Below are 27,198 nucleotides of genomic sequence, written 5' to 3'. Positions count from 1 at the left end.
ATTCAAACTTCAAGGCAATGCTTTGACAAAAAATCAAGTTTACTTTATTTTATTGGAAATTATAAGCATAATGGACTTACCATTTTCACCACACGAGGGCAATGTGTACCACTCCATAAGCAACGACTGGTTAATATCTAAGATTAATTTTAAACATTAAAACATTGGAATGTTATCTATCTATCTATCTATCTATCTATCTATCTATCTATCTATCTATCTATCTATCTATCTATCTATCTATCTATCTATCTATCTATCTATCTATCTATCTATCTATCTATCTGTATGTCTGTCTGTCTGTCTGTCTGTGTCTCTATCTATCTATCTATCTATCTATCTATCTATCTATCTATCTATCTATCTATCTATCTATCTATCTATCTATCTATCTATCTATCTATCTATCTATCTATCTATCTATCTGTATGTCTGTCTGTCTGTCTGTCTGTGTCTCTATCTATCTATCTATCTATCTATCTATCTATCTATCTATCTATCTATCTATCTATCTATCTATCTATCTATCTGTCTGTCTGTCTGTCTGTCTGTCTTTCTGTCTGTCTATCTATCTGTCTGTCTGTCTGTCTATCTATCTATCTATATCTGTCTGTCTGTCTGTCTGTTTGTCTCTATCTATCTGTCTGTCTGTCTGTCTGTCTGTCTGTCTGTCTGTCTATCTATCTATCTATCTCAAAACCTTTAAACAAATAGGAATAGCAAAACTAACCGTGTCAATGTTTTTGGAGATGAATATTTCAAGAAGTTTAAATAAAGGAATTGAGGAAACTGCCTGACTATAAGTTGTGTAGGTCGTTCCAGAGAGAGGATTGTCTACATTCAGATCTTTTTGCTTTCTTTCAGTTTTAAGGTGTCTTTGAACAGATGAGTTATAGGGCAGCCTGCTCAAAAGTAGCTAAGTGTAAAGATGGTATGCTGCATAAAAGTCAGATTCAATTATGCCAGCCGACCCACCTCACCTTTTTTTTTTCATTTTAATTTTTACTTAGCTGTATTTCTATATTGCGTACAGCGCTTTGAGAAGCTGCTTTTAAAGGCGCTTTATAAAATAAAGTTTATTATTATCATCTATGCAACTGTCATTGCTGTGTAAACGCATTTATGCCACCTCTGAGCAGCATTAAACTGTGTAAATTCACCTAAATGCAACATCAGATGCAGCTTTTGTGCCACCTTTACAGTTTGGCTTATTTAGGGGATAAATGGGATATATGTATCAATATCTTAAAGTCTGTTTTTACGTTTTGGGTGTCATCTGTTTAAATTAATTTCATCCACTTTGTCATTTGCACATATTTATTTTGTGCCAAGGAATTTTTGTCCCATTTTTCTTAAGCAAGGGATGAAATATACCCGTTTACTCATAAAGACTCAACACAAAGACTAATAAAATGTATCAAGCACAGATTGCCTACTTATGTCTCCTGGAGTTGCATAGCAACAGAAATGGCTCCAGTGAGCACAGGGAGCTGGTGGCTGCTGATTAAGCCTCTATTGCCTTTAATTATGAATAAAGCTCCAGTTGCATAAGCCATCATTGGGTCCCATTAGCCACACCCAAGCTCAGTGTAATCAAGTCACCTTAAACATGGGATGAACAGTCAAGACTGCAGGTAATCCCAAAAATCACTCACTTAAACTGGCATTTGTGGTTTATGGGGACTCTCCATGGACATAATGATTTTTATACTGTACGAACTGTATCCCCTTACACTAACCCTAAACCTACCCACCCAATAAAAAAAAATTAAGAAAAACAGTTTAGTATGTTTTTAAGCCATTTGGCCATGCATAACCCATGTTTATGTTGCAATACTGTACCTGTCATTATACACATTTCTGTCCTCATAAACAAGAACACACACACACACATTGTGTTTCAATGTTTTATGGGGAATCTCAGATATAATGATTTTTATACTGTAACTGTATATTCTATCTATAACCCTACCTAAAAATTACTGGTGTTACTATCTTTGCGGGGACATTTGATCCCCATAATGTACGGGACAAAGTGAGGACAAAAATGCAGTGGTTTCTTTACGGTGGTGATACATAAAACAATTGATCATATAATATAAACCTTAAATTATTCTATATAACTTTGAAGGGAATGTAGAAGTCAAATTCTGATAACAGTTAGACTAAGCCTCTAAAACCAAATAAATAAAACCAAATATTCATTTAAAACTCTGATATTTTTATTATTGCAACTGGAAGACAATACATTACATAAACATTATTTTTAGTTTCAGGAGAAATATGTGGAAAAGTAACAACATGATGTGACATTTATTGTCATATAGACAATGTGATTATTTACATGTATTAATGAAATAGTTTGATATTGTTCTTTGGCAATATGATTGCACACCAAGGAAATAGACAGCTTTATACTCGTACAGCATTGGCATCTGAGTGTATTGAAAATAGACCTGGTTGAATACATATTCATCATGATTCCACTGTGCTCTAAAATCATAATCAGACCACTAGTGACTTATGTAAGTACAAGGGCTAAAACATATTTGGCAAAAACAAACAACATCAACAACATTGACAAAAACCCTTATATTATTTCACATATAATTTCAGAGGCAGTGAGAGTTTTCCAATAAATAATTCATGCATATTTGTTTCCCTCTTTTGTCTTACATGGATTTGTATGAATCTTAGCTATTAAATCAGTTAAAAACAAATCGTGTTATTTTTTTTTATTGGTACACACACACAAATTGAATATTATGGGACCGGCATAAATTTAAAGCAAAACCGTAGCAGCAGCTTATTGCCTATATGCAAATCAAATAATGTAGGGCCATCTCGCCGTACGTTTCTTATTTTACACCGTACTCACCCTTACAGTGGCGCTCCACCACTAACGTTAGACCCCTGCCGAAGACAAATAGTCCTATTTTACTATTTTAAAAAAGTGCTGATATATCGTGCTGGAGTATTTCAAAGGACTGAAAACGGTATATCTGTGCTCCGCTCCCCCGGTGGACGCATAACATTCAGAAAGCGTTTCATACATAAAGCGGAAGTGGAGTGTAAACATCGCGAAAGATGCTGTGGTGCGTTCAAGTCCTCCTGGGAAGTACGTGTTTACGAGTTGGGAAGTCGAGTTTATAACGTCAGGTGCGTTCAAGTCACTTTCGTCGGAGCAAGATGGCGGTGTCCTCTTAATTAACTAGCCTACATGAAAATAGGCCTACAGTAAGGTTTTAAACTCTACGTCTAAAATGAAAGATTGTGCATCAGTTGCGTTTTGCTTTTTTATGTTTTAATTGATTTATAAAGCTACTGTGCACTGTGTTACATATTATTATATTACAATGCTATCATATTTTGTGCAGGCCTTTAGCTTATTTTGTTGGAAATAAATAAGCCTGACATTGTCACTGAAAAATACCTGAGTATTGTGGTATTCCGCCACGTTTTTCACTGACACGCCCCCAACTAGTAAAGATCGGGGCATATGCTTCCTTCACGTGCTATCGAAACATTTCCTACTTCCCACTTCTGAAGTCGTGATTACGACCTTGTCGAATTCGTCGAATAATTGGGAAAATCTTATTAAAGACTAAATTTTATGTAGCATCCCAATCATTGACGACCATAAACAATTACCACGTTATCTATAGTCAGTTTGCTGACGATTCTATTTCGTTAAAATACAGGCTATTTACACTGTGTATAATACAAACAATATGCTTCAAATTATTATTCATATGTAAATATGCACAACTTTAACAACAAGGCGATGTTGTTGTGGAAAAAAATGAATAGCAGTCAAGCATTGTTCTCCCCTCCGCCATGTTTAAAGTTTATGGCCTGCCCATCTTGGGAACTTGGGTATCCAAATTATCTCCAAACTTCCCAGTGGTAAATACGACTTGAGAGGGCGATCATGTCCAATTTTAAAGTAGGAAACTCGTATTTATGATAATTCGGATAGCACGTAAAGGCAGCATTAAAGAAAATCCAGAGCTTCCCACTCGTATTTACGACATTGTGGAGTTCAATCATGTGTTCAACTCATAATTACGATCTTTCCGACATTGAACGCACCGTGTGTATGACGCTGACAGATGACGAGCCTGGCTCATCCACCACCACAGGACATTCAGTTTCACAGATGGAGTTCAAGTTCATGAGGGATGGGTAATTTAAAACAAAATATTAAGGAAACAGACAAGCCATGGTCGATTGCGAAGTATCGCGCTGATAAGGGACTATCCTAAAGCCACTTCTAATTCCTTGTCAAACTATTTCAGTACAATTTATGATATCAACGCTGCAGGTTGCACAATGCAAATTACTTTAACGGAGTATTGAACCATTACAAAAGAACAGAACAGACATCCAAGCACAACCTTAAAGGGTGTACAGAGTGATAGGTCATCCAACACTGATTATTAACAACATTTGAACACTTACATCAATGAATTGAAAAAGGACCACCAAACTGAGGACCACGAAAAAGGCAAAATCAGTTTCACCTGATATTCAATACAAGGCAGATCTGTTCATTAATGGGTTTTCACGAAGTCCCTTCCTTTGGAAGAGTTGTCTGCCGCAGAAGAGAGATACGATAAAAAAAAAAAAAAACCTACGCTTTTAGAGACACCTCTCTGTTTTCTCGTAAGAAAATAAGCCATGCCTCATGCTAAATATCTATCTTACATGATCTTTCGTTTAGAAAAGAAAATACTTCTTATGTACAAGCACCCATGCAATATAACTGAAAAACAGGCAAAAACTGCCTTTTGTGGAAAAAGGGAGTATTTTTTTTACAGTGTTATCCTGATAGGACAAATTGCTTGGATTGTGATGGGAAAAAAAGAACTTTAAAAAAATACCAATAGGCATTTCTGACACATTGCTTCATAAAAAGATTAGTTTTAGTGTGCTTCAAATAAGAACTAACACCAGAAATGTTTTGAAAACCAGACATCTAAGAGAGAATTGGCATATTGCATTTGACCTTTACGTTTGATATCCATTGGACACAGGCCATTATACACAAAACACTAGTTGCTTAATAAATAAATGGGTCAATGACGTAGAAGAGTGTCCACCATAAAGAACTGTAAAAAATCTAGTTTAAACCATGCTTTTTGTATGTGTACACCACTTTCAAGAAAAGTAAATTTAATGACATTAAAATGTCATATGGTGTAACCATCAATTAAACATTAATAAAAAAACAATAATATATTTCCTTACACCTTGGGTACATGTACATGAAAATGCATGTTATTCATTAAGAAATTAAATAAATATTTCAAGATAAAAACCATTCCTAATTATTCATTTGTAATTGACCTTGACTCAAAGTCACAAGTCTGCAGGTCTTCTCTTTATGATAGTTTTTTTTTTTATTGCACCACATGACTTCGATTTTTCCGACAAAAGATTTTCAGATATTATTGAGCAGTTTTGTCAAAATATTTTAAATTATACTACTATTAATTTAAATATTTTTTTCAAATTTTTCATATTTCTAAGAAACAATAATAAAAAATAAAAGCTAATGCCTTACTGATTTCCAGTGTTGGGAGTAAAGCCTTACAAGTAACGTGAGTTACGTAATCAGATTACTTTTAAATTTACTTTTAAGTCTTGCTTTTTCAAATACGGTAAGTAATGCAAGTTACTTTGCATTTCCTTCAGCCTGAGGCTTATTCATTTCACTTTTGGTGTGAAAGGGCCTTTACATTTACATTCAGAAAAAAAGTCATGAATTGCATTTATGTATTTTTACTTAATCAATCGATGTGGACCAATAAAAATGACTATCATGTCATTGACCCAAATATTCATCTGATGGATTTTGTCATATAGGTCAGTATCACTACTTTTTGAAACCTTAACTGGTCTTGCTAAGTGTGCATGGATTAGCTGCACTTTCATCAACAGGTATCATCTTTGGCACACTTGAGAGCAGCATAGAAAATCTCTCCGTTCAGCTTTCTGATGTGAGATAGAAGGATTGCTACAACATAATTCATTCTTTTAAATTGTTCTGTAGGCTTGATGAATTCAAAAACAAACATTTTTCACTCAAATGACCCAAATTTTACTATGGCTTTTTTTCCCTCTTCGCACACACACGCTCGCACACACACACACACACACACACACAAAACAACATGGACATGAGCAGTCTTTCACCCGGGAAATCAAAATTAACAAGGGACAACAGTGATTTTATTGATATTGCAACAACTGACTAGAATTCACCTGATATCCTGGAACAGAAGTATTTAGATCTGTGTTAACGGGATTTTCGTTCATTGCTAATCGCTGGCTTCCTCTTTCAGCTCCTTCTGAACTTTACACGCACGCTGAGCGTTTTTATTCAAACCGGTGCGCACCCCAGCCAGGTGAAGCAATGACCCCGCCGCCTCCTTCATCTCCTCATCTTCCTCCTCTTTTACCAGGAGATTTCCCGCCCTCCTCTTCTTCAGGGGAAGTGTGTCACCAGGGGTCCGTAGGTGGCCTTTGGTCCACAGCAGTCTTCTGCGCTGGAGCAGCTGGGAAGGAGGTGGCGAAGCGTCCAGCGGGAAGTCTTTTTGCTCCTCCTTGACCTCAGTGACCGTCACCTCCTGACCGTGGCTGTGGGCAGAGAGGGAACCCTGAGTGGAGCAGGAGGAGAGGGGGGAAGAAATGTCCCCCTTTGTGGTCGGGGACTGGGAGCTGCTGTACGTGTGGTCCTCCTGTTGGTCATCGCTGGGGGGAGGAGAGTCACTGCACAGACTGTTTTTACCCCGTGTCAGATAGTCGCCCAGGGCTGATCTGTTAAGACGGACAGAGAGAGGGAATCATTATTAAATATACTACAGTTACGCAGACGCTATTACCAAAATGACTTGTGTATTCAAGGTATACACATGTTGTTGTGTTATAGCTGATAACCAATAAATGGCTGAAATTAAAATTAGAAATAAATTAAAAATTAAATGTTAATAATTCAAATCAATAAAGTGAATTTAGGTATTAAAGTTCCATTTTGAGATTTGCTAAAGATTACATTTAGTGTTATTAGTTTTAGTGTTTTTACAGATTCATTTTAAGTGAGCATTAGATGATGAGAGATGTAATCTAAAATACGGACAATAAACATGCAAATGATATCTTTATGTTTATGATGTTATTTTACATCGTCAAATAGTTTTTGTTTTGTTTCAAGCATATATCTAACAAAATTCAATAAGGTGTATGCTCAAAACAAGAAGACAATGACATAAAACAAGACAAAATGTGTTTTTGCCAAGAGAGTCTGGCATATTTCAGTGCCTAATTTTCGAGCTGAGAACAGTGTTATTTTGGTATTATTTAAATACTACTATAGTATTTGTTTCATGTTTCATGTAGTGTGTAATATAGCTAACTGTCAAAGTAAAAGGTCTGTTTTAAAGATCACAATTCACGACAAATAAAGTTATTGTATCCCAAAAGAAAGAATTGATTTTGAGTCATCGGCAGTTTCAGTCTCACTTCCTGTTACATACCAACGTAATAAATGTACATAATGCCAGCCTATGGCCTTCATTGGCTGCCCGTGAATGATGTCTACTTTGACCCTCAAACACTGCAGTAGTAGCTGAGGCCTGGAAGTGTTTGGTTCATGTTGTCGACATGTCGAGAAGACCCTGTTTTCACTTCCAAAGAATGAGGACTTGAATTGATAGGGTAAAACCAACGCCATCGTTACTGTTCGTATCACCGTGTAACGAGTGCGGAGCTGAAATCCAGATATGAAAATGGGCGTTTGATTCCTGACACGCGCTGTGAGTGGTAAAATAAGTCACAAGAGACTGGGCCGTCTACCCAATCAGAGCAGAGCAGGCTCTCAGAAAGGAGGAGTTTAGAGAGACTGACTCTACGAATGAACTGTTTTTCGAATCTTTTGAGAAATTAGGTGATATGTTTGAATATTATAAGAATTAAAGTGTTTTTGACCTTGAATGCATGTGAACATTGTTGGAGACCTCCAAAACATAATCACAAACCTTTAAAATAGCATAATAGCACTTTAGAAAACTATTTTTATTTAACACTAAGAAGGAAACTAACCTCACAGCGGTGGTCCTCTTGCTCACAGGACTCAAAGGAAGGGGTCTGATAACTGGAAAGAGCCCCTGAGCGGCAACACGTGAGCTATGCTGTATCACTCTCTGTGGAACTGCCAAAAAAACAAACCCCAAATTACAACTCATGTCATAAAACACATATAACAAATATTGGACTGGACTACACTGCTGTGATTACAGAAGATACAAGAACCCAAATTTCCAGTAGTTCATGGTGGAATTATTTTCTCACAAATAGCATTTTCTACCTAATTAAATATTTTAGAGCTTGAGATAACTAAAAAAAATTATATTCCATATATAAATTGCCATGACGTATTAATATCTTTATCCTAATATCTTTATCTTTTTCAAGAAGTCTAGAAATCACATTTGAAAATTCTCCCATTTATCCAGGTTTTGGATATCCCTGGATAAATTGGGGAATTTTCACTAAAAACCTTGACCCTTCCAACTTGGTCCCTAAATGGAACAAAATAAAAATGTCAGTTACCTCTTGATTTGAAGATTTAAAAAAAAAAAAAAAAAAATGTTTAGTCTTAGTCAATTTAATGATTGGTTGAGAACCACTGCCCTAAAACATCTGAAGAACCTCACCCAGAGAAATCTTGTCCAACACACAAGAAAAGTCCACCCAAAATGAAAATCCTATCATGCGTTCCTCAAACAAAGCTATCGTATGGCTTTAGAAGACTTGAGGTGTAGTGTATGAGTTGTATGAATAATTATTATTTATTGCATGGAAAAGAGCAGCATGAACATTGTGCTAAACATCTCATGGAAGAAAGTCGTTTAGGTTTGGAACGCCAAGAGAGCGAGCTGGACAATAGAACAGTCTGAAAACTGGGAGGAACACATTATAAACCATATCACCATCAATATTAATTAGGTGATGCAATGTTTGCTCAACTGATTTGTTGAAAAGTCAATAATAGTGTTGATGCTACCAGTTTTGCAGCAGGCAAACACATGGAAAGTGTGTCCCCTGAGGGCGAGTAAATGATGATAGAAGTTTAATTTTTGGGTGAACTATTGCTTTAAGAGACATGCCAAATGGACACTAGACAGCCTTCACAGGTGTCCAGCCACTCACAAACTGTAAGAACTGTGACATTGGCTATAGCAAGCTTAAGTGAAGCGGCCTTGAGCTAAGGCCGTCCAGTCGACCACTTGACACACATACACACACACACTGAGCTCTTTGCTTTTATGTAGACAGCCATCAAGACATTCACATCAGTCAAACGCCAATAGCCTTGCTCAGACACTTTTCACAGGCAGCTCTGCCTCCATTATTCCATTATCAAGAGCAGACGAGAAGGAGAGAGCAGCCACTACAGACAGATAATGTATCCATTTCCTTCCATTTAGCTGCTTGCGGTGGAGTGGAAAGAGAGCACCCTGATTGGAATCGAATGGACATTTAAACGGCTAGGACACCAACAGGAGTGAAAGAGAGAGAAACAGATGGACTGAAAGAGAGAGAGAGATGAAGGAGCAGTTGTGGGAAATGAGAGAATCAGTGGCAAAAAAAAGAATGATTCCCAAGAGATTACATAGGTAATCTGTAGGCGCAAAGCAGCTATTTGTGTGATAAAGAGTTTTTTTTTTATTATATATAAATCAAAATCAAGGAGCTCTTGCAAGGCACATTTAAAGGCTGCATGAAATCTCTTTTGTCCTGTTTTGAAATATATTTCTTTGGGTGGGACATATCAAAGGATTTGTCATCTTTAAAAAAAATATATAGTTTTACATGGCTAATAGGCTACGTCACAGCCATGAACATGATTTCTAGGTGGTGGCATTAGGAGGAGGGACATCCTCACTCCAGATAGCATTTGATTGGACGAAATCTGTGTAGTGCAGGATGAGTCATCAATATATTTGGTCTGTTCACCCATAAGATGCAGACTGTAAAGAGATTTTTTGTAAGATTTTTTTTTAAAGAAATGAACACTTCTAGTGACCGTAAAAACATGTAGCCTATATATATTTTTTAGAAATGTCTACTTATTCTACAAATTAATGCTGTTCTTTTGAACTTTCTAATTATCAAAGAATCTAAATGTCAAAAAAAAGAAAAAAAAAAAGAAAGATTTTACGGTTTACACAAAATTATTATGCAACACAAATGTTTTCAACATTGATAATAAATCAGAAATGTTTCTTGAGCAGCAAATCATCATATTAGAATAATTTCTGAATGATCATGTGACACTGAAGACTGGAGTAATGATGCTGAAAATTCAGCTTTACCATCACAGGAATAATAGATTCAAATAGAACTTTTAAATTCTAATATAAGAGATGTAAGAGACAAAAATGCTGAAAAAAATAAATACAATATTCTTACTGACCCCAACTTTTAAACTGTAATATACCTGAGATGTCACTTAAGGGAAAAATTACCAAATTGCGACTCATCTACTTAGGTCATGTGATGCGAACAGCTTCATTGGAAAATGCAATGTTAGTGGAACAAGGAAGAGAGGCCGCCAAAAAAAAAGGTTTCAAAGCTAATAGACATGAACTAAAAGCAACAAGTCTTTAAGATACAGAATATATATATATATATATATATATATATATATATAATTATTTTTTTACAAAAAAGGGATATTACCTTGTAAGAGCACTCCTCCATTTTTTCTGAAGAGTGGACTTCCTGGCCATAGTGGAGGACTAGAAAATATAAACACAATCAAATACAGTGATAGAATCAAATAATGAAAAATAAACTAACAAAAATAAAAAAAAACTTTGTATTATGAACTTCCAAAATCCTATTCAAAGACAGATAAAGGCAGGAAAGGGGAGGAAATTCAAGAGAATGAGAATCTGATGGGGTGGAATGCAAACTCGAGACTGAGAGGCAGTAAAAGAATCGAATTGAACAAGTACAGACATCCTGGCGAAGCTTGGAAATCCAATTATTTGATTACTTGTTATAGACAGTGTAAAGCAATGTATCTAAATGGCTTCTATTTTCAATAACAGTCGATATCATCCCTACACTTACACTAACTCACTCCTTTAGTCTTGAAACCAGATCCTCAAACACACCATGAGCATCACTTTTTAAAGTGATAGGGACAGTTGGGTGTGTTGGGGTTCACAGATGACATTTATCTAATCTCATTATTATTTTGATTACAATTTAACATAGCCTTTTAGTGGTTTGGAAATGTTTACATTGACATGTCATTCCAGGGATTTTTTTTAGGTTGTCTGATAAATGCATGGTTCAGCATTAGATGCCATTAATCGAATTTGACAGCACTAATATTAATACAAAATTAAGATTTGGTATAGTGGTAACATATTTGCTTTGAGTATGAGCCATTCTAATTGGATAATGTAGACACATGCATTTTCTGTAAAGCTGCTTTGAAACTATATGTATTGTGAAATGTGCTATACAAATAACTGAAATGAATTGTTTGGTTCTTCAACTAATGAAAGTTAAAAGTAAATTATTCAAAAGTAAAGTAAAAAAATAAATAAAAATACTACTAATATAATATAATATAATATAATATAATTTTTTTTTTTACTGTTTACGCAGTAACTTTTCCATTTTCCCAAAAGAGAATAGAGGAGGGGAATCAAGGAAAAAGCAAGAAAATAGGAGCCAGCATCTGCTGTTGCTATGGAGTTTAGTGTTGCTAAGCCTATAATGTATTTCTTAGCACTAACTGTCTGTCCTATCTATGTTTTTTTTCTTCTTTTGCCAGACAAATAGCTTTGTGCTTCTATTACACCTGTCTCATACATATGTTGCCATGGTGGTGCTCTGGTCGTCACAGCAACAGCAGAGGAGAAGAAACGACTCAGGAAGGGCAAGCGTGTGCCGCTTCTTTACATCCCACAGATTCCCCAGAGGACCATGTCCACTTGCTGACGAAGAGTTCAGGAACGAGTGAAGGAACTGACCCAAAACCCTCAGACACTGAATCAATGTGTTCTTCACAGGAAGGTCATAAGAGAGGCCAACAAATAAAGGTGTATATATATATGAGCTTCCTTCATTCTTCCTTTCTCTTTCTTGAGATTTGATTTAATTGAAGACTATTTTACAATCAAAATCATTTTTACTGTGGTAAAGTCAACATCCACTCAGTCACATTTTGTTATTCCAAACCAAGACAGGTTTTTGTGGCCAAGCTCTTTTTTTAGAGACGGAAAAGTCTGGACTAGGATTTTTAGGGCCACACAAAATGGAAAGTGTGAATGAGAGTATTCGAAGAAAACCAATGAAGAGGGAAAAAAGCCATAACTGGTAGTTGCAGAGGAAAATAACAGAAAGGAAAAAGAAAAAGAAATGGACGGCCAAAAAATTCAAACTGAGTGAGAAATTGAGGCGTTACCTGTGGTATTGCTGAGGAGAGGCAGATGGGGAGGTAGGTGGTTTTGGAAGCCGAGGGGAATACGGATGATATGGAGTCTTCTTAAGCGCCTGGATCAGATTGTGTCTGTAGTCAGGATCAATAGACCAGAGAGAACCCTTTCCTATGCTCTAGACAAAAAATGCAAAAAAGACAAATTACGCTCATGTTACACAGTATCTTTATTAAGATGAACAATATTCCAAGGTACTGTACAGCAGGAAGCCTACATCTAACATCACCAGGCAAGCGCTGACCTGAAATCCTCAAAGAAAAAGGGAAAGAGGAAGGCATATATCCCAAAGAGGGGGAACAGTAGGACACTAGCGAGTTAGATCAGGGTTGAACTAAATTCTGCAAGAGAGTGGACCTGGAAGGGTAAAGTAGCCCAGCCCTGCTGTACAGTATCGTACTTTACATTGGGGGCTCGTCCAGGATAGGAAACTAGGACTTTACAGAGTCCAAGAAAGAATCATACCTTTAAACCAGGGGTAGCCAACCCTACTCTATGGGGGCTACCGTCTTAGAGAGTTTAGCTCCAACTCTAATCAAACATACCTGAACCAGCTAATCAAAATATTCAAGATTACTTGAAATAGCAAGGGGTGCATTCCCCAAAAGCATCGTTTTCCAACTATGGTCGCAAGTTCCGTAGTTACCGACATAGTTGAACGATTTGGCTTTTCCCGAAGGCATAGCTCGCAAATGTATGTGGTTGGAGCTCTTGAGCTGTAGTTAGAAGCATAGTTTCTTGTTAATATGACACGGACTTAAATAGATCACGCTCTAGGGCACAGTAAACAAGCTAACATTTTAAATCTTTCATCCCATTTAAATATATATACATTTTAAGCTATATATTTTTGCGAGTCAACAATCAGTGCTGTTTTGGAGGAGTGCATAAATGCGAATGAGGGAACCTGCGAAGCGAAATGACACGGTATCTCAGTTTGTTACAGCAGCATGTCAGAAAAATTAAGTTGTGAAGAAAGTTTTCATGAGTAAAGTGTACGCCAAATACTGCATGTTAATTGTAAACGTGATTAAAAAATGAACACTCAGATTAGCCTGATGCTCTCGTGAATCTTCAAAGTAATGACGTGTATATATATTGGAATATATTGTATATGATCAATGAATACACATTTGCAAAGCACTGAGGAAACTGAACAGCAGGGTGGAGGATTAGACCTTGCACTCGAGACCCTCGCTGTCTAGTGAACACAGAGGCACCTTTAAAACTGCCTCAACAGGCAACACTGGCATATATTTTTAGATCAAAGCAGCCATTCTCCACCTAATTAAGCTGTCTGCCCTCCATCAGGGGCTTCCAGAGCCACATTTCACTTTACCAAAAAACACAACTCACACAAGCCATGAAATTCAACCCGTGTGCCTTTGATCTCGGCTCTCGTATTAAGCACAAAAATAAGTGAGACGGGATGATGAAAGCGCTCTGATATTATCGTAGTTACAGAACAGTCGCTATTGCAGTGATTGTCAGTGTTTACTGACACACCACTCACGGCAATTAGGGGAAGGTTTGATTAAACAGGCCGACAAGCTTGCAATTGCCAAATGGTTAGGGGAAGCAACTTTATTTCACATTTCTGTGTGTATTTGTGTTTTTCACAGTGCTCAAGGAGCCATTGGCCCAGCGTGCCGTTTCCACCCGGGGTGCAGGGTAATTCAAATACACTCCCCATGACTTCATTCATAACTTCCCCTACCAGTCTTCCATCTGCTCTCAATTAGTTATCAACACGCCTGCAAAACAGCATCACAGACTGACGTGCATCATTCACAAGCTCCGGCACGGCATCCGGGTACGGCTCCAGCTCACCTGCCTGCCAGAACCACACGACCCCTCACTACAGGAGATAGAGGAGGAGCAGACAAGCACCTGTGGTTTCACTGGTCTCCAAGGCAACAAGTAGAAGAGAGGGATGGCTGGTTGTCTGGTCGGAAGGTTTGGCAGGAGATTCTCAGTCTACATGGAGACAATGATGGCGCTTTAAAACCAGCCCAGACCCATGTGTTAATCTTTCCCAACCGTGGTAAATGAGGAAAGCAGATTTCTGCCACAGACTCTACGCTGAGAGAGCCAGGATACATGATTGCCTATGCTTAGAGGAGAAGGTTTCTACTTATGGCTTATAAAGCATACCCATATTTTCATGAATATTAAAGGGGTCATATCATGGAAAACTGGAACACTAATATGAAGTACGCCTGCACAAAGATTTTAGTCCAAGGGCTCAAGTTTTGTCTGGGTAGAATAGTCAAGTTAGGCTCTCCTGGTTGAAGCTGTAACTACACCAAATCTCACTCTACCGTGATTCAAAAGTTGCTACATATTCTGACCAAACAGAAAATCGTAAATGATTCATTATATGATTTTTGGAGAGCTCTTTAAAAGCATAAAATGGACCATCGCTTCTTGAAGGGTTTGGGAATGTGTACGTTTTTTTGTTCCATCAGCCAATCAGCGTTGTTATGCAAAAAATAGCAGCTTCAGAGTGATTAGCCACATGGCATTTATGACACACGTTATTTGGTTAAAAAAAACCTAGATGTGGAAATTAGTTTCCATGAGCCTGTTTTTGGAGGGTCGTGTGCCAGCTAAGCAAGTAAAATCATTGGGAACATTAACAAGACGTATTATGGAAACCTATTACATTTGCATGCAGAAGACTTAAAGGTACAGAAGCAAAAAACAGGCCACTTAATTTCAAGTGTCAGACATAGGGTAAAAATGGTCATGTAAAACTAAATTAGCTATTTGCTCAAGCTACCTTGACTAACATTATAAGTGGACTTCAGTAGGGGAAAAAAATAAAGTGCTACAAAAGTTTTAGCACTTTATCCCTTTAAAACACAGACACACACAGTGCACTGAAAATTGCATTTGATTAGTACACTGAAGCACAAAATGGAGTGCGAACACATTTGTTATCTTTAACCTGTGCGTCTTGGCTGGATGTTTGGAGGCCTTTAAGAAAGCTGAGACTGATCTACCTTAACATCTGCTATTGAGTAACACACTGTGAATTATTATACAGAGGGCCAGATTTACTAACAGCTTGCACCAGCGTAAACCCTCTTTTGGCATTCAGAAACTACTGTCAGGATTTACTAAAGACAGGCAGTGAAAAATTAGCGCTGAAAAGGCGTGCATACAGTTATTTTTGTGGCTGACCTTATTACAAATGCATTTGTAGGAGTTTCCCTTTCAGAAACCAAAGAGACATTTAATAAACTGAATAAGACAAACATGAAAAACAGAAACAGAAAAAATCATTCTGAAATATTAATATAAAATGTTTCCGTTCCCTGTTCCAAACACAGTGGAAAATTAAACTAAATGAAACGCATGCATTCACATTTAATTCACAGTCTATATTAGACAGGTTAAATGAACATGTCAATTTCAGCAGATTAGTTTGGTATTCTGCCAGAGACTTACTTTGATTATTTTGTACTTAGTGAAATGTGATACAGCTGGCCAAGTAACCTGAACTTTAGCCACCATCATCAACATTACTGTGCTTCATACCACTTCCCTGAAATATTCCCATATTTTACCCACACATACATATACAGACCTACACACACATAGCAACGCAGCCAATCAGTTTTGCTGTTGCTACAGAAACTGCATGCTTTTCATGTCAACTACAGCTTGGTTGCCATAGGAATACATATACAAGGAGAACTCTTTTGGCCGTAGTTAAGAACCAAAAGACAACACGACGACTTAGACAGGTACACACACACACACACACACACACACACCGATGCAAACTCACTCTGCCAGTGCAAAAGGTGTTATTAATCTTTTCATCTGCTTTGATGTCAGTCTGCGATTTTATCATATCAAAACAAAAAGAATGATTACATTTTGTTTGTAGTTACGCTTTGATTATAATCATACTATATTTTAATTATAATTATGGACATGTTTGCATATCCACAGCCCACATTCATAAAATCTCTTAAAAACATAAACCGTTGTTGACTAACTGGAAACTAATCCGTCATAAAGTCACTGTGGACTTTGATTTAAGGTTAATATTGCAATAATGGGTCAATGAGATGTCGCAAATTTTGTTGCAATATAAAAATGTCAGGACGATACAAATATAATGATTTTTATTTTTTTATTTTTTTTTACAAACCATTATTGAGTAGTGTGGTATAATTATTGCCATTATTAAGTAGTCTGGCTCTTATTATTCTCTCTTAAAACAAAAAAAATCTTTCTTAAACCAAAAAAAAAAAAGTTTAATGAAAATATGTTATTTCTTTTTACTTGACCACTGTACAACATGACATATTTCTAATAATTCATTTAAAATTGGCATAAAGGTTTTTTCAAACCCATTTGAAACCAACATGAATACTAAATAGTACATTAAGAACTTTAAGTTTGTTTGGCTCGATATCATGGTGCAAAGGACCCTAGGTTGATTTTACTCCGAACCATCCCTTTAAGCCTCAGTAAAGCTCAGCGAAACACAAGCCCTCACCTGACTGCGATCCTTATCCACCTTCTTGAAGCATTTGTTTAGCGACAGATTATGGCGCACTGAATTCTTCCAGCCAGTGGGGGCGCTAGCGAAGTAAGGGAAGTGCTCCAGAATCCAGCCGTAGATGTCTTTGACAGGAAGTCTCTTAGAGGGAGCGTCCTCTATTGCCATGAAGATGAGGCAGCTGAAGGAGTATGGAGGTTTGCGGCTGGGACCCGTGGACAGGTGGTAGGGCGGCTCGCTGGGCTCAGGGGAGGACGACGGCGAGGACGAGGGCTCGCGGCCACCGTTAGCATCCTGCAGGGGGCTGACGCTACGCAGGCCGGAGTGGCCCAGACTGGTCAGCAGATCCGTGCTCTCGTGCAACCAGCTGAGGCTGGTCAGCTCCTCGTCCTCTGCCCGGCTGAGGGAGGCAGAGAGGGCCAGAGAGAGGTCAGCGGCCTCGGTGTCCTGGTAGAGCTGACTCAGACCCCGCGCCACGCTCCCACTGCTGGGGCCCTCGGCCTTCTTCCCTGGGGGCATGACCACTGGACCCATGCAGCCCTCGGCTCCTGCAGAGACACCAGAAGCACACTTTAAAGTGACCGCTGGTTTTTATAACAAATTTTTTTTTAATCAAGTATTCATGAAAAGGCTGAATTAGAACTCTTATATAAGCTGAATCTTTTAGTATGGAAGGCCATTTCCACCACATAAGATTTAGAAGAGATTTAAAAGTCGAAATTATGACTTAGTATGTCACAATTATGACTTGTGTTGGAAATTATGTTGAATATATATTTAAAATGACTAAATCATATTTCTGAGATTAAATGGTCAAATTATTACTTTTTTTGATTTATGCCATAATTTCAACTTTTTAAAAGGGGTTCATCAACGCTGGCAAGATGGGCTTTTTCAATAAAGGCGGAAAAAAAGTGAAATTGGTGCTACCTGACTAGAGAAAACTGAGAAAAAAGGCTGTTGTTTTCCCTTTTGCCAGCTAGATAGGAAAACGTCAACACCCATAATGCACTAGGCATGTTGCTGTCCAAGGCCACTTCCACCAGTTGGCTATGGATACTTGCCAGAGTCAAATACTGCCTCGCTTTAGTAGGAAATACTGCTTAGCAAACTTTTATTCATTCCATTTCCAAATTATAGCCTTTCGTCACTCTAGTCAAACTTGCAGCTGTTTGCAGACGCGCTTTCGCCCAATCCTCGAGTAATGCCAAGTGTGCCATTCTCACAATAAACACTTATACAGACCCAGATTACAGACCTCGCATTAGCCAGCTGTACATGCGCATTATATTATATTATATTATACGCGTTATTCAGAGAAACCTCGCAACTGAAGGCTATAACCAGCTTTTCTTACTCTTTATATCTTACACTGTATAAGATGGAATGTATTTAAGATGAAATTAAATTGTATTTAATACATTTATTATATAATTTAATATAATATGTACTATATAATACAATTAATGCAACATACTTCAATGCAATTATAGTCGTGTTAGGATGAAATATAACTTCTTAACGCGAAGTACTTTTTGTGCACGTGTGGTTTCAGTCGTTCCAATATTTTTACGTAAATTTAGAAAAATGATAATAATAAATTCTGATTTGTTCTTAAAATTGTTCGTACGCAACTTTGTTCGTACACAACTTTGTGCGTAGGCATGCTTAGTAAATGAGACCCAGTATTTTAGGCCGGGGGAACGGAGGGGAAAAACGAAAGAAACTGCCGATCCCCGAAGCTGTTGCCATAGTGTTCCATTTTTACTCTTACAATAACTGTTTTAATAACCTTCTGTCGATCTGACGGTCTGTGGACAGGGATACAAAAATGCGGAAGTATAATCTGTCGCTTTTATGAAAACCCTGGAGCTGTCACAACAAATAAATATGAATTTCTTGCTCCAGGTAACATAGAACGAGTAAACATTGTTCATTTACATTTACTACTGACACTGTAACAAAACAATGCCTACATGCCCAATGCAAAACAAAAATCAGCAAAGTTACACTTTAAGTCATAATTACGACTTTTTATGTCATAATTAGCATACTGCTGTGCCCAGGACATTTGTGTGCGGTCTAGGAGGAATGACGCGCTCAGTAGGCCTATTGCATACAGGGACTTTTGTGAGGTGAGTGCTATTAAAAGTTAAACTTCTGTTCTCTATTATTTGCTGACTGCATGATGTGAGATTGGAGTTTTGCAGCTTTCGGCATTGATCAAACATATGGTTAGTAAAATCTAGTTTTTAGGGTCAACAAATACATGAGGCTAAAATCGATGCATGTTACGTTTACTTTAATCTCTTATATTTATAGATCTTCCCTTGAAACAAACATGCACTCCAGAGAGAAATGAGACTAAAAATCAGCGTGAGAACTGGCAACCACTTCCATATTTCAGAGGTGAGACCAGCAAACAGGGAAAAGACAGAGTTGACACACTCAACAAATGCAGTCTATTCATGATAAATAGTCAAATTCCAGATTCACATTATATTAATATAAACAGAGGAACAGAGTAGACAAGCTACTTCAGCATAACTCACAAGTCAAATTAGAAGCATTTAAAAAAATAAAAAATAAAAATTACTTTTAACATAAACATTAGATTTTTAGGGGTCCAACAGAGAGGAATAATGGCAAATTTGGTGACTTGGTTCTTCTGACCTCAAAGGCTTCAGAAGACTTGAAATATTATACTTTAGGTTTTTTTCTTAATACTTCATGATATTTTAGGTGCTTTTTTTTATACTTTAGGTGCTTTTTTGATACTTTGTTACTTTAGGTGCTTTCTGTTCTTTTAGGAGATTGGCAGTACAAATGAACATTTACTTATGGAAAACAATCTATTCATATATTATATTTATATATAATTAATTATTTATATATTGCATGAAATGAGGATAAGTAGCCTAAATGCTAACAAAATTGAAAGGGTTACAAAAATAAATGGGCAAACTATTCATTTAAAACGTGTAAACTTATAAAGATGGACTCTTTTCACATTTCCTGGGTTCTCAGAAGCGGAGGTCGTCATAGTTGGGTAAATGTCTATAGCGATGAATAGGAGGTGACAACAAATATAATTTTTGTATTCCCGTTTGCTCCAATAGCAAAAGAAAAAAATACATGATAGCGTTTCCACGACTTTCCAAAAGAGGGAAAAAATATAAAAGAGACTGATTACAGCAGTCAGAAGAGAGAATATGACATTTTTCTCACTCCCTCTGCAGTTGTATTAGAACGCATCTAATACATTGTATTAGAATTTGTAATTTACTGCCAAGGTAATATAACACAAAGTATAGCATTATAAATATATATCATTAAAAAATATATATATATGAAAATATGAAAAACTTTACAAGATTTGCGATGTTGATAACCGTGAAAACGCGTCATCACAGTCTGTGAAAAGGAACCATTATACAGTGACCGACATTATATATTAAAAAAAAAAAAAAAAACTCCCCTTCAACTGTTTCAACCGAATTTTAATGGCTGTATTAGAATAAGCCAAATTACGTAACAACTTTGTTACGTATACTTCATCATTTTGAATTTCTTAAAGAAAATCATGTTCAGAATTCTGGAAACTCATAAGATGGTGTATGACAGAAGTCATTGTGACAAGTCAAATGGAAACATTAAAAACTATTTTTTAAAAGATAATTCTGACTTTTTATCTTTTTAACTCTTTCAATTGTGAGTTTACATCTTGCAATTCTGACTATTTCTTAGAATTGCAAGTTTATATCTCACAGTTCTGACTTTATTTTTCAGAATTTCAAGTTTATTTCTCAGAATTGCGCAATTCTGACTTTTTTCTCGCAATTTTGAGGTTATATCTCGAAATTGAGAAAAAAGTCAAAATTGCGAGAGAGAAAATGTCAATTGTGAGATAAATTACAATTACCTTTTTCATTTTTTTTTTCATTTTTTTTTTTGTGGTGGAAACAAGCTTCCATAGATAAGGCAGCTTGTTTGTCTCAAGAAGAGTAAAAAATTAAACAGACAACTGAGATAAAATAAATAAAGTTGCAATTATGTGATTTAAAGATGCATTGTGAGTTAAAAAGTCACAATGAGAAAGATTTGAGCAATTGTGACAAATAAATTGTGAAATATAAAGTTGCAATAAAGAGAAAGAAAGTCTCAACTTTGGGAAAAGTAAATGTGCGAAATAAAGTAACAATTGTGAGATATGGAAAATTGTGACTTATTTTCCATAATTATGAGAAGTTGCAATTATTAGATGTAAAGCTACAATTGCCTTTTTCCATACAAAATCATGTTATAACAAGGATGCAACCTTTTTACAATGGAAATTCTGATAAAGTGTTCTCTTGTGACAGCAACCTGTTAGTGTGTGTGTGTGTGTGTGTGTGTGTGTATATTCTGGGAGGTAAGCTTAGCACGAGGTTGGATTGTAGTAGAAGTAAGCCTGACACTATCTGCAGATGCATAAAATCTAAATACGAACTTATCACACACTGCCCAAGTCACAGTTAATCTCTCCCTACAGCATTACCCGTCACTTTTAACTCTCTCTCTGACACCCATGCCAACACGTACCCACACACAATTATACATAGCCTATGCCGTACTAACATGTCAACTGATGTGCCAGGGGCAGCACCCCCTGATAATGCCATTCGATCAGTCAATATCAGCATATGCAGCTGAGCACTCCTTGGAAAATGCACAGTCACGCCTCAGGGCTGCTTTTGACACTCGCGCTTACATGTCAAAGCAGCAGCTCTCTTCCCTTGCATTGATTGACAGCTGACAGCTAGCGCTGCATTGCTAATACAGCATCTGTCTCCACGGCAACGGAGCGAGAATATTATCCATCCTCGCAATCTGGAGCAGAGATTCCCTGGGGTCAGTCAAGGCATGGCTGCGTTTATAAGGCAGATTATACAAATGTGGACGGCATCACATCCACATCACAACCGAGGTCTCAGCTAGAATCAACTGCATATTAACAAAAACTGTGAAAAACCAAAATCTGTTTCACTAAAATACAAGAGGAAACTGTTATAGCCCATAATTTAATTAAATGCGTCAAATAGAGAGAGAAAATAATACTAATAAAAGGTTTTTTGGAGGTAGAATGATGGTATCTGATGAATAGGATTTTTCGAAATTGCAGTATGTTATACAAGAAAATGCTTTTTCAGTTTTTTCTACTTCAAAATGTTGCGTTTCTTTGTCATTGTTTGTGAAATTTACTAGCAATTTCTGAGTGAAAATTGTTTCTACACTAATTTTTTTGTTCAGTGTACTTTGTTATTGTTAATAAAACAGCATTGTTACTCCAAAGTACTCAATCATTTATCTTGCTTATATTCTCCAAAAATATATTATTATAAAAAAAAAATAAAAAAAAGGGTAACCGCATTAAGGTGTTTTCTTGGAACATATAAATGCACATATACACACGATATACAGTTTTGCTTTTTGTGTATCCGTGGTGGCGCTGCCACAAAACGTCACATCTGACAGAAAAGGGCCAGCTAATTTTACTGTTGCTATGACAACGAACTACTCGAACAGGGTACCATTGGGGCTGCCAGTGAACTTCCCTTACGCTCAAGAATCAATTACATCTTACCGATCACAAACAAAGTTTGAAAGCAGATTTTGTTTAAGCTCTTAAAAACCCCTCAGAAATAAGGGAACAAGATGTTACAGGTGAGAGATGTGTCAAATGACCAAAGAGATCTGAAAACTGGAAAAGGCAAACAACAGCTCGCCCAAATGCCCATTAGTGCCACAAATCTAATGTAAACATTACAGGCATTTTGGCTCAGTGTAAACAAAAGAAACTTCAAAACTCAGCATCTGCTTTACAGATACTGCAAGCTCTCTCACTTTCTACAGTTACAACAAATGTACAAGTAGTACCAGCATCATTATGGTGTTTTTGGACATACCTTGGATACCAATTAAATACTGTATATACTATGGTATATGAATTATCTGGATATAATATAATATAATATAATATAATATAATATAATATAATATAATATAATATAATATAATATAATATGTGGTATATAATATAATACATGGTATATGAATTCAATTAAACTCAAATTTAAATCATTCAGTTAAAGCGTTCTCCTATAAAAGCTCATGGTAAACATTGAAATTATATAGGGCAATTTGACTTGATTTATTATTTCAATAACCAAGGATTAAACAAATGATTCAGTTAAGCTTTCTCCTATTAAAGTTCATGGTTGTTATAAAAATATATTGACATCATTACAAAATATATAGGGCAATTTGACTTTTGTGGATTTCATTTGTTGTTTAGTTTTATTTTACTTCACAAATGGAAGAAGGGCTAAAACATCAGTCAGTTTTCTAAGATGGCACAACTAGCAAAAAACATCACTCATCAGACTAGTCAAAATATTATACTATATTTAGTATGACTTAGCTGTTAGACCTTGCACTAATGCTTAACTTGGCAAAACAAAATAAAAAAACAAGAACCAAACAAACAAAAACAAAAACATAAAAGGCACAAAAAACAACAACAACAAGAACCAAACTAAGCAAAACAAAAAACAAAGCAAAAAAAAAAAAAAAAAAACCAAGAACCAAACAGACCAAGCCAAAAACCAAAAACATAAAAAGGCCAAACAAACAAACAAACAAACAAACAAACAAACAAACAAGAAATCAAACAAGACATAAACGGCAAAGAAACAAGAACCAAAGAAAACAAACCACAAAACAAAACAAACAAGAACCAAAAAAAAAAAAAAAAAAAAGTGATATAAGGGGACAAGGTAATTTTCTGCTAAATTACAGCAGCATGAGACAGTCAAAAATCTTTTTTTTCTTCTTTTCAAAAATGATAAACATAAAAGGCAATTAATTATGACAGGTAGCGCAAGGCTTCTCGTGAGTTAATTCAAACCAAGCAAAGCAAATGTCTCAACGGACTCTTCTTTCAAAATATTTAAATTCCACAAAACCTGCTAAACAAATCCTTCACAAAAGCCAACAATATAAACTGCATTCACATAACCCTGAGGTACATCTCGCTTATGAGATTTCAGTTCTGGTACGTAGAGTACAAATAATAGACCTTTGTCTTGATGTCAACAACAGCATTGAAAGACATCGGAGTTTCCCCCTCCTTTCCAGCACCAAAAAAAAGAAGACTTGTTTAGTTTCCATTTCCTCAGTTCCCATGACAACAGTGTTAGGGCACACCAGGGCATGTACATACAGCCAACCAATCAGCCAAGCCGTCCACAGATCAAAGAATACGCTCCATCCTTTCTGCCAGAAACATCAGAAAAAGTCCATAAGCAATGGCAAAAAGGTGAAGGTCCGTTGTCCAAAGGGGGCCGGAGCGCACAGTTCTCCTTATGGGGGTCACAACGCAATAGACTCCGGGCAAGAACTTTCTCTGCTCCATATGAACCTCTCTCACCCACAGGCACTAACCATTGGAAGAGTTACAGCGCTCATTTGCTTTAGTCCCCTGCTCCCCTGTTCCCCCGCTCCCTTGTCTGATCTGAGCTTAGTGAAGGTGACCTGACCGCACTCAGCCCGAGGGTCTTCCAGTGAAGTTTGGTGCACGGAGGAGACCTCTACTCTCAGAAGTCAGGCTTAAAACAGCACTGGCCCCCGGGCCCCTGCATTCACAGCATACACTGACAGCATGCTAAGAGACTCTTTTGCAGAGGGATCCCTTCGCTTTCTCTCTCTCGTACACTCTGCTTTTCTCTCGATTACACGGTCTTTGCTATTGACCTGAACTATAACTGATGGGAGAGGAGCAGTCGGCAAAGAGCATGGAAGCCAAAAGACTTTCCTCTCAGCTTTTATATCCAGAGTGACATAATAACTGCACACCATCATTTCTATCATCACATCAAAGCATGAATAGAGCGTTTACATAGACATTGCACTGTAGTGCAAAAGAGCAATTCCCAGTTGGTTGGTTAACAACATATTTGAGGTTTATTATTTTTGTTTTAATACAATATTCCTAGTTAAAAATAACTTGAACCACATGTTATTCAGCAAGTAATATAATGCTTTACATCAATAGTCTTAGATTAATTATTCAGCAAAAAAACTCTTTCAAGTGGTCTAAATTGTCATTTAGATGTGGGCACTTTTTGGTTGAACTTCTGATTGTGCTGAAGCTGTGCTTTACAGATAGTTACGTCACTTTCCTTTGCATCTAACTCGCAAAATGTAAAGAATTTACTGGATATTCATGATTATGACAAGAATTGAAAGATCGTATACTGAGACACACAAGGTTGGTAAGCGATTCTATTAAATTAGTCTCATACGAACACATGATTTTTAAGTGTGGAAACAGTGTGTTAACTGTGTATCTTTAATGTTTATTTCCAGTGCTATCCAACTGCCCAATACTTCAACTGTAGTTCATTACTTATTTTTAGAAACTGAGGGACATGTGGAAATGATTTTCTGTGGTGATCATCAGAAGGCCACAGATGCTGTCGATAGAGTTATTAAACCTCAAAAATTCCTTTAAAGATTCACCACACCCAAGGTACAATGAAAGGACACTCAAAGTGTCTATTATTATTCTTATTCAGATATTACCTTTCATTTGGGGCAGTTGTGGCCTAATGGATAGAGAGTCAGACTTGTAAACTGAAGGTCACGGGTTCGATTCTCAATACTGGCAGGAAACGACTGAGGTGACCTTGAGCAAGGCCCCTAACCCCAATCGCTTCCCGGGCACCGCAGTGAATGGCGGCCCACTGCACTAACTTGGATGGGTTAAATGCAGAGGACAAATTCCGAGTATGGGTTATCATACATGGCCTTCACGTCACTTCACTCATGTAGTGTGTAAAATAGCTGACTGAGAATGTAAAATGTCTGCAAAGGTTTAAAGATCAAAGTGCACGATGAATGAATTTACTATAATACTACGGGGCTGTTGAATGCTTGAATCTGATTGGTTGACGAATGTTCTAAGGTGTGCAATTATGTGGCCGCATTACCAACTTGGGTGTGCATTATTTTCCCGGCGTCAATTATTCCTAACTTATTGTCAATCAATTCTGAGCTGCCGAAACAAGTTGTCAGTAATTCCAGTCTCACTTCCTGTTACATACCTACAGTGAGGAAAATAAGTATTTGAACACCCTGCTATTTTGCAAGTTCTCCCACTTGGAAATCATGTAGGGGTCTGAAATTGTCATCGTAGGTGCATGTCCACTGTGAGAGACATAATCTAAAAAAAAAAAATCCAGGAATCACAATATATGATTTTTTAACTATTTATTTGTATGATACAGCTGCAAATAAGTATTTGAACACCTGTCTATCAGCTAGAATTCTGACCCTCAAAGACATGTTAGTCTGCCTTTAAAATGTCCACCTCCACTCCATTTATTATCCTAAATTAGATGCACCTGTTTGAGGTCGTTAGCTGCATAAAGACACCTGTCCACCCCATACAATCAGTAAGAATCCAACTACTAACATGGCCAAGACCAAAGAGCTGTCCAAAGACACTAGAGACAAAATTGTACACCTCCACAAGGCTGGAAAGGGCTACGGGGAAATTGCCAAGCAGCTTGGTGAAAAAAGGTCCACTGTTGGAGCAATCATTAGAAAATGGAAGAAGCTAAACATGACTGTCAGTCTCCCTCGGACTGGGGCTCCATGCAAGATCTCACCTCGTGGGGTCTCAATGATCCTAAGAAAGGTGAGAAATCAGCCCAGAACTACACGGGAGGAGCTGGTCAATGACCTGAAAAGAGCTGGGACCACCGTTTCCAAGGTTACTGTTGGTAATACACTAAGACGTCATGGTTTGAAATCATGCATGGCACGGAAGGTTCCCCTGCTTAAACCAGCACATGTCAAGGCCCGTCTTAAGTTTGCCAATGACCATTTGGATGATCCAGAGGAGTCATGGGAGAAAGTCATGTGGTCAGATGAGACCAAAATAGAACTTTTTGGTCATAATTCCACTAAACGTGTTTGGAGGAAGAAGAATGATGAGTACCATCCCAAGAACACCATCCCTACTGTGAAGCATGGGGGTGGTAGCATCATGCTTTGGGGATGTTTTTCTGCACATGGGACAGGGCGACTGCACTGTATTAAGGAGAGGATGACCGG

General features: G+C 37.1%; 1 protein-coding gene across 2 annotated transcripts in view; it reads right to left on the bottom strand.

The window, feature by feature from the left end:
* Positions 1-5,655: 5,655 nt before the first annotated feature.
* The window catches only part of ches1 (checkpoint suppressor 1), a 31,932-nt gene continuing 10,389 nt past the window's right edge, over positions 5,656-27,198 (bottom strand). Inside the window, exons 2-6 of one of the 2 annotated variants that reach the window (XM_084433231.1) lie at positions 17,038-17,588; positions 12,491-12,639; positions 10,747-10,805; positions 8,104-8,212; positions 5,656-6,822 (exon numbers count right to left, since the gene is read on the bottom strand). In XM_084433231.1, the coding sequence (XP_084289357.1) occupies positions 6,324-6,822; positions 8,104-8,212; positions 10,747-10,805; positions 12,491-12,639; positions 17,038-17,574 (1,353 nt within the window). In that variant the 5' untranslated portion in view covers positions 17,575-17,588 and the 3' untranslated portion in view covers positions 5,656-6,323. The remainder of the gene's footprint in view (positions 6,823-8,103; positions 8,213-10,746; positions 10,806-12,490; positions 12,640-17,037; positions 17,589-27,198) is intronic. The other variant, XM_084433232.1, reaches the window with a different exon arrangement.

Source organism: Rutilus rutilus, assembly GCF_951802725.1.
Source record: "Rutilus rutilus genome assembly, chromosome: 15".
Lineage (NCBI taxonomy): Eukaryota > Metazoa > Chordata > Actinopteri > Cypriniformes > Leuciscidae > Rutilus > Rutilus rutilus.
The sequence above is the reverse complement of the archived record's forward strand: the minus strand, read 5'-3'. Positions and strand labels throughout refer to the sequence as shown.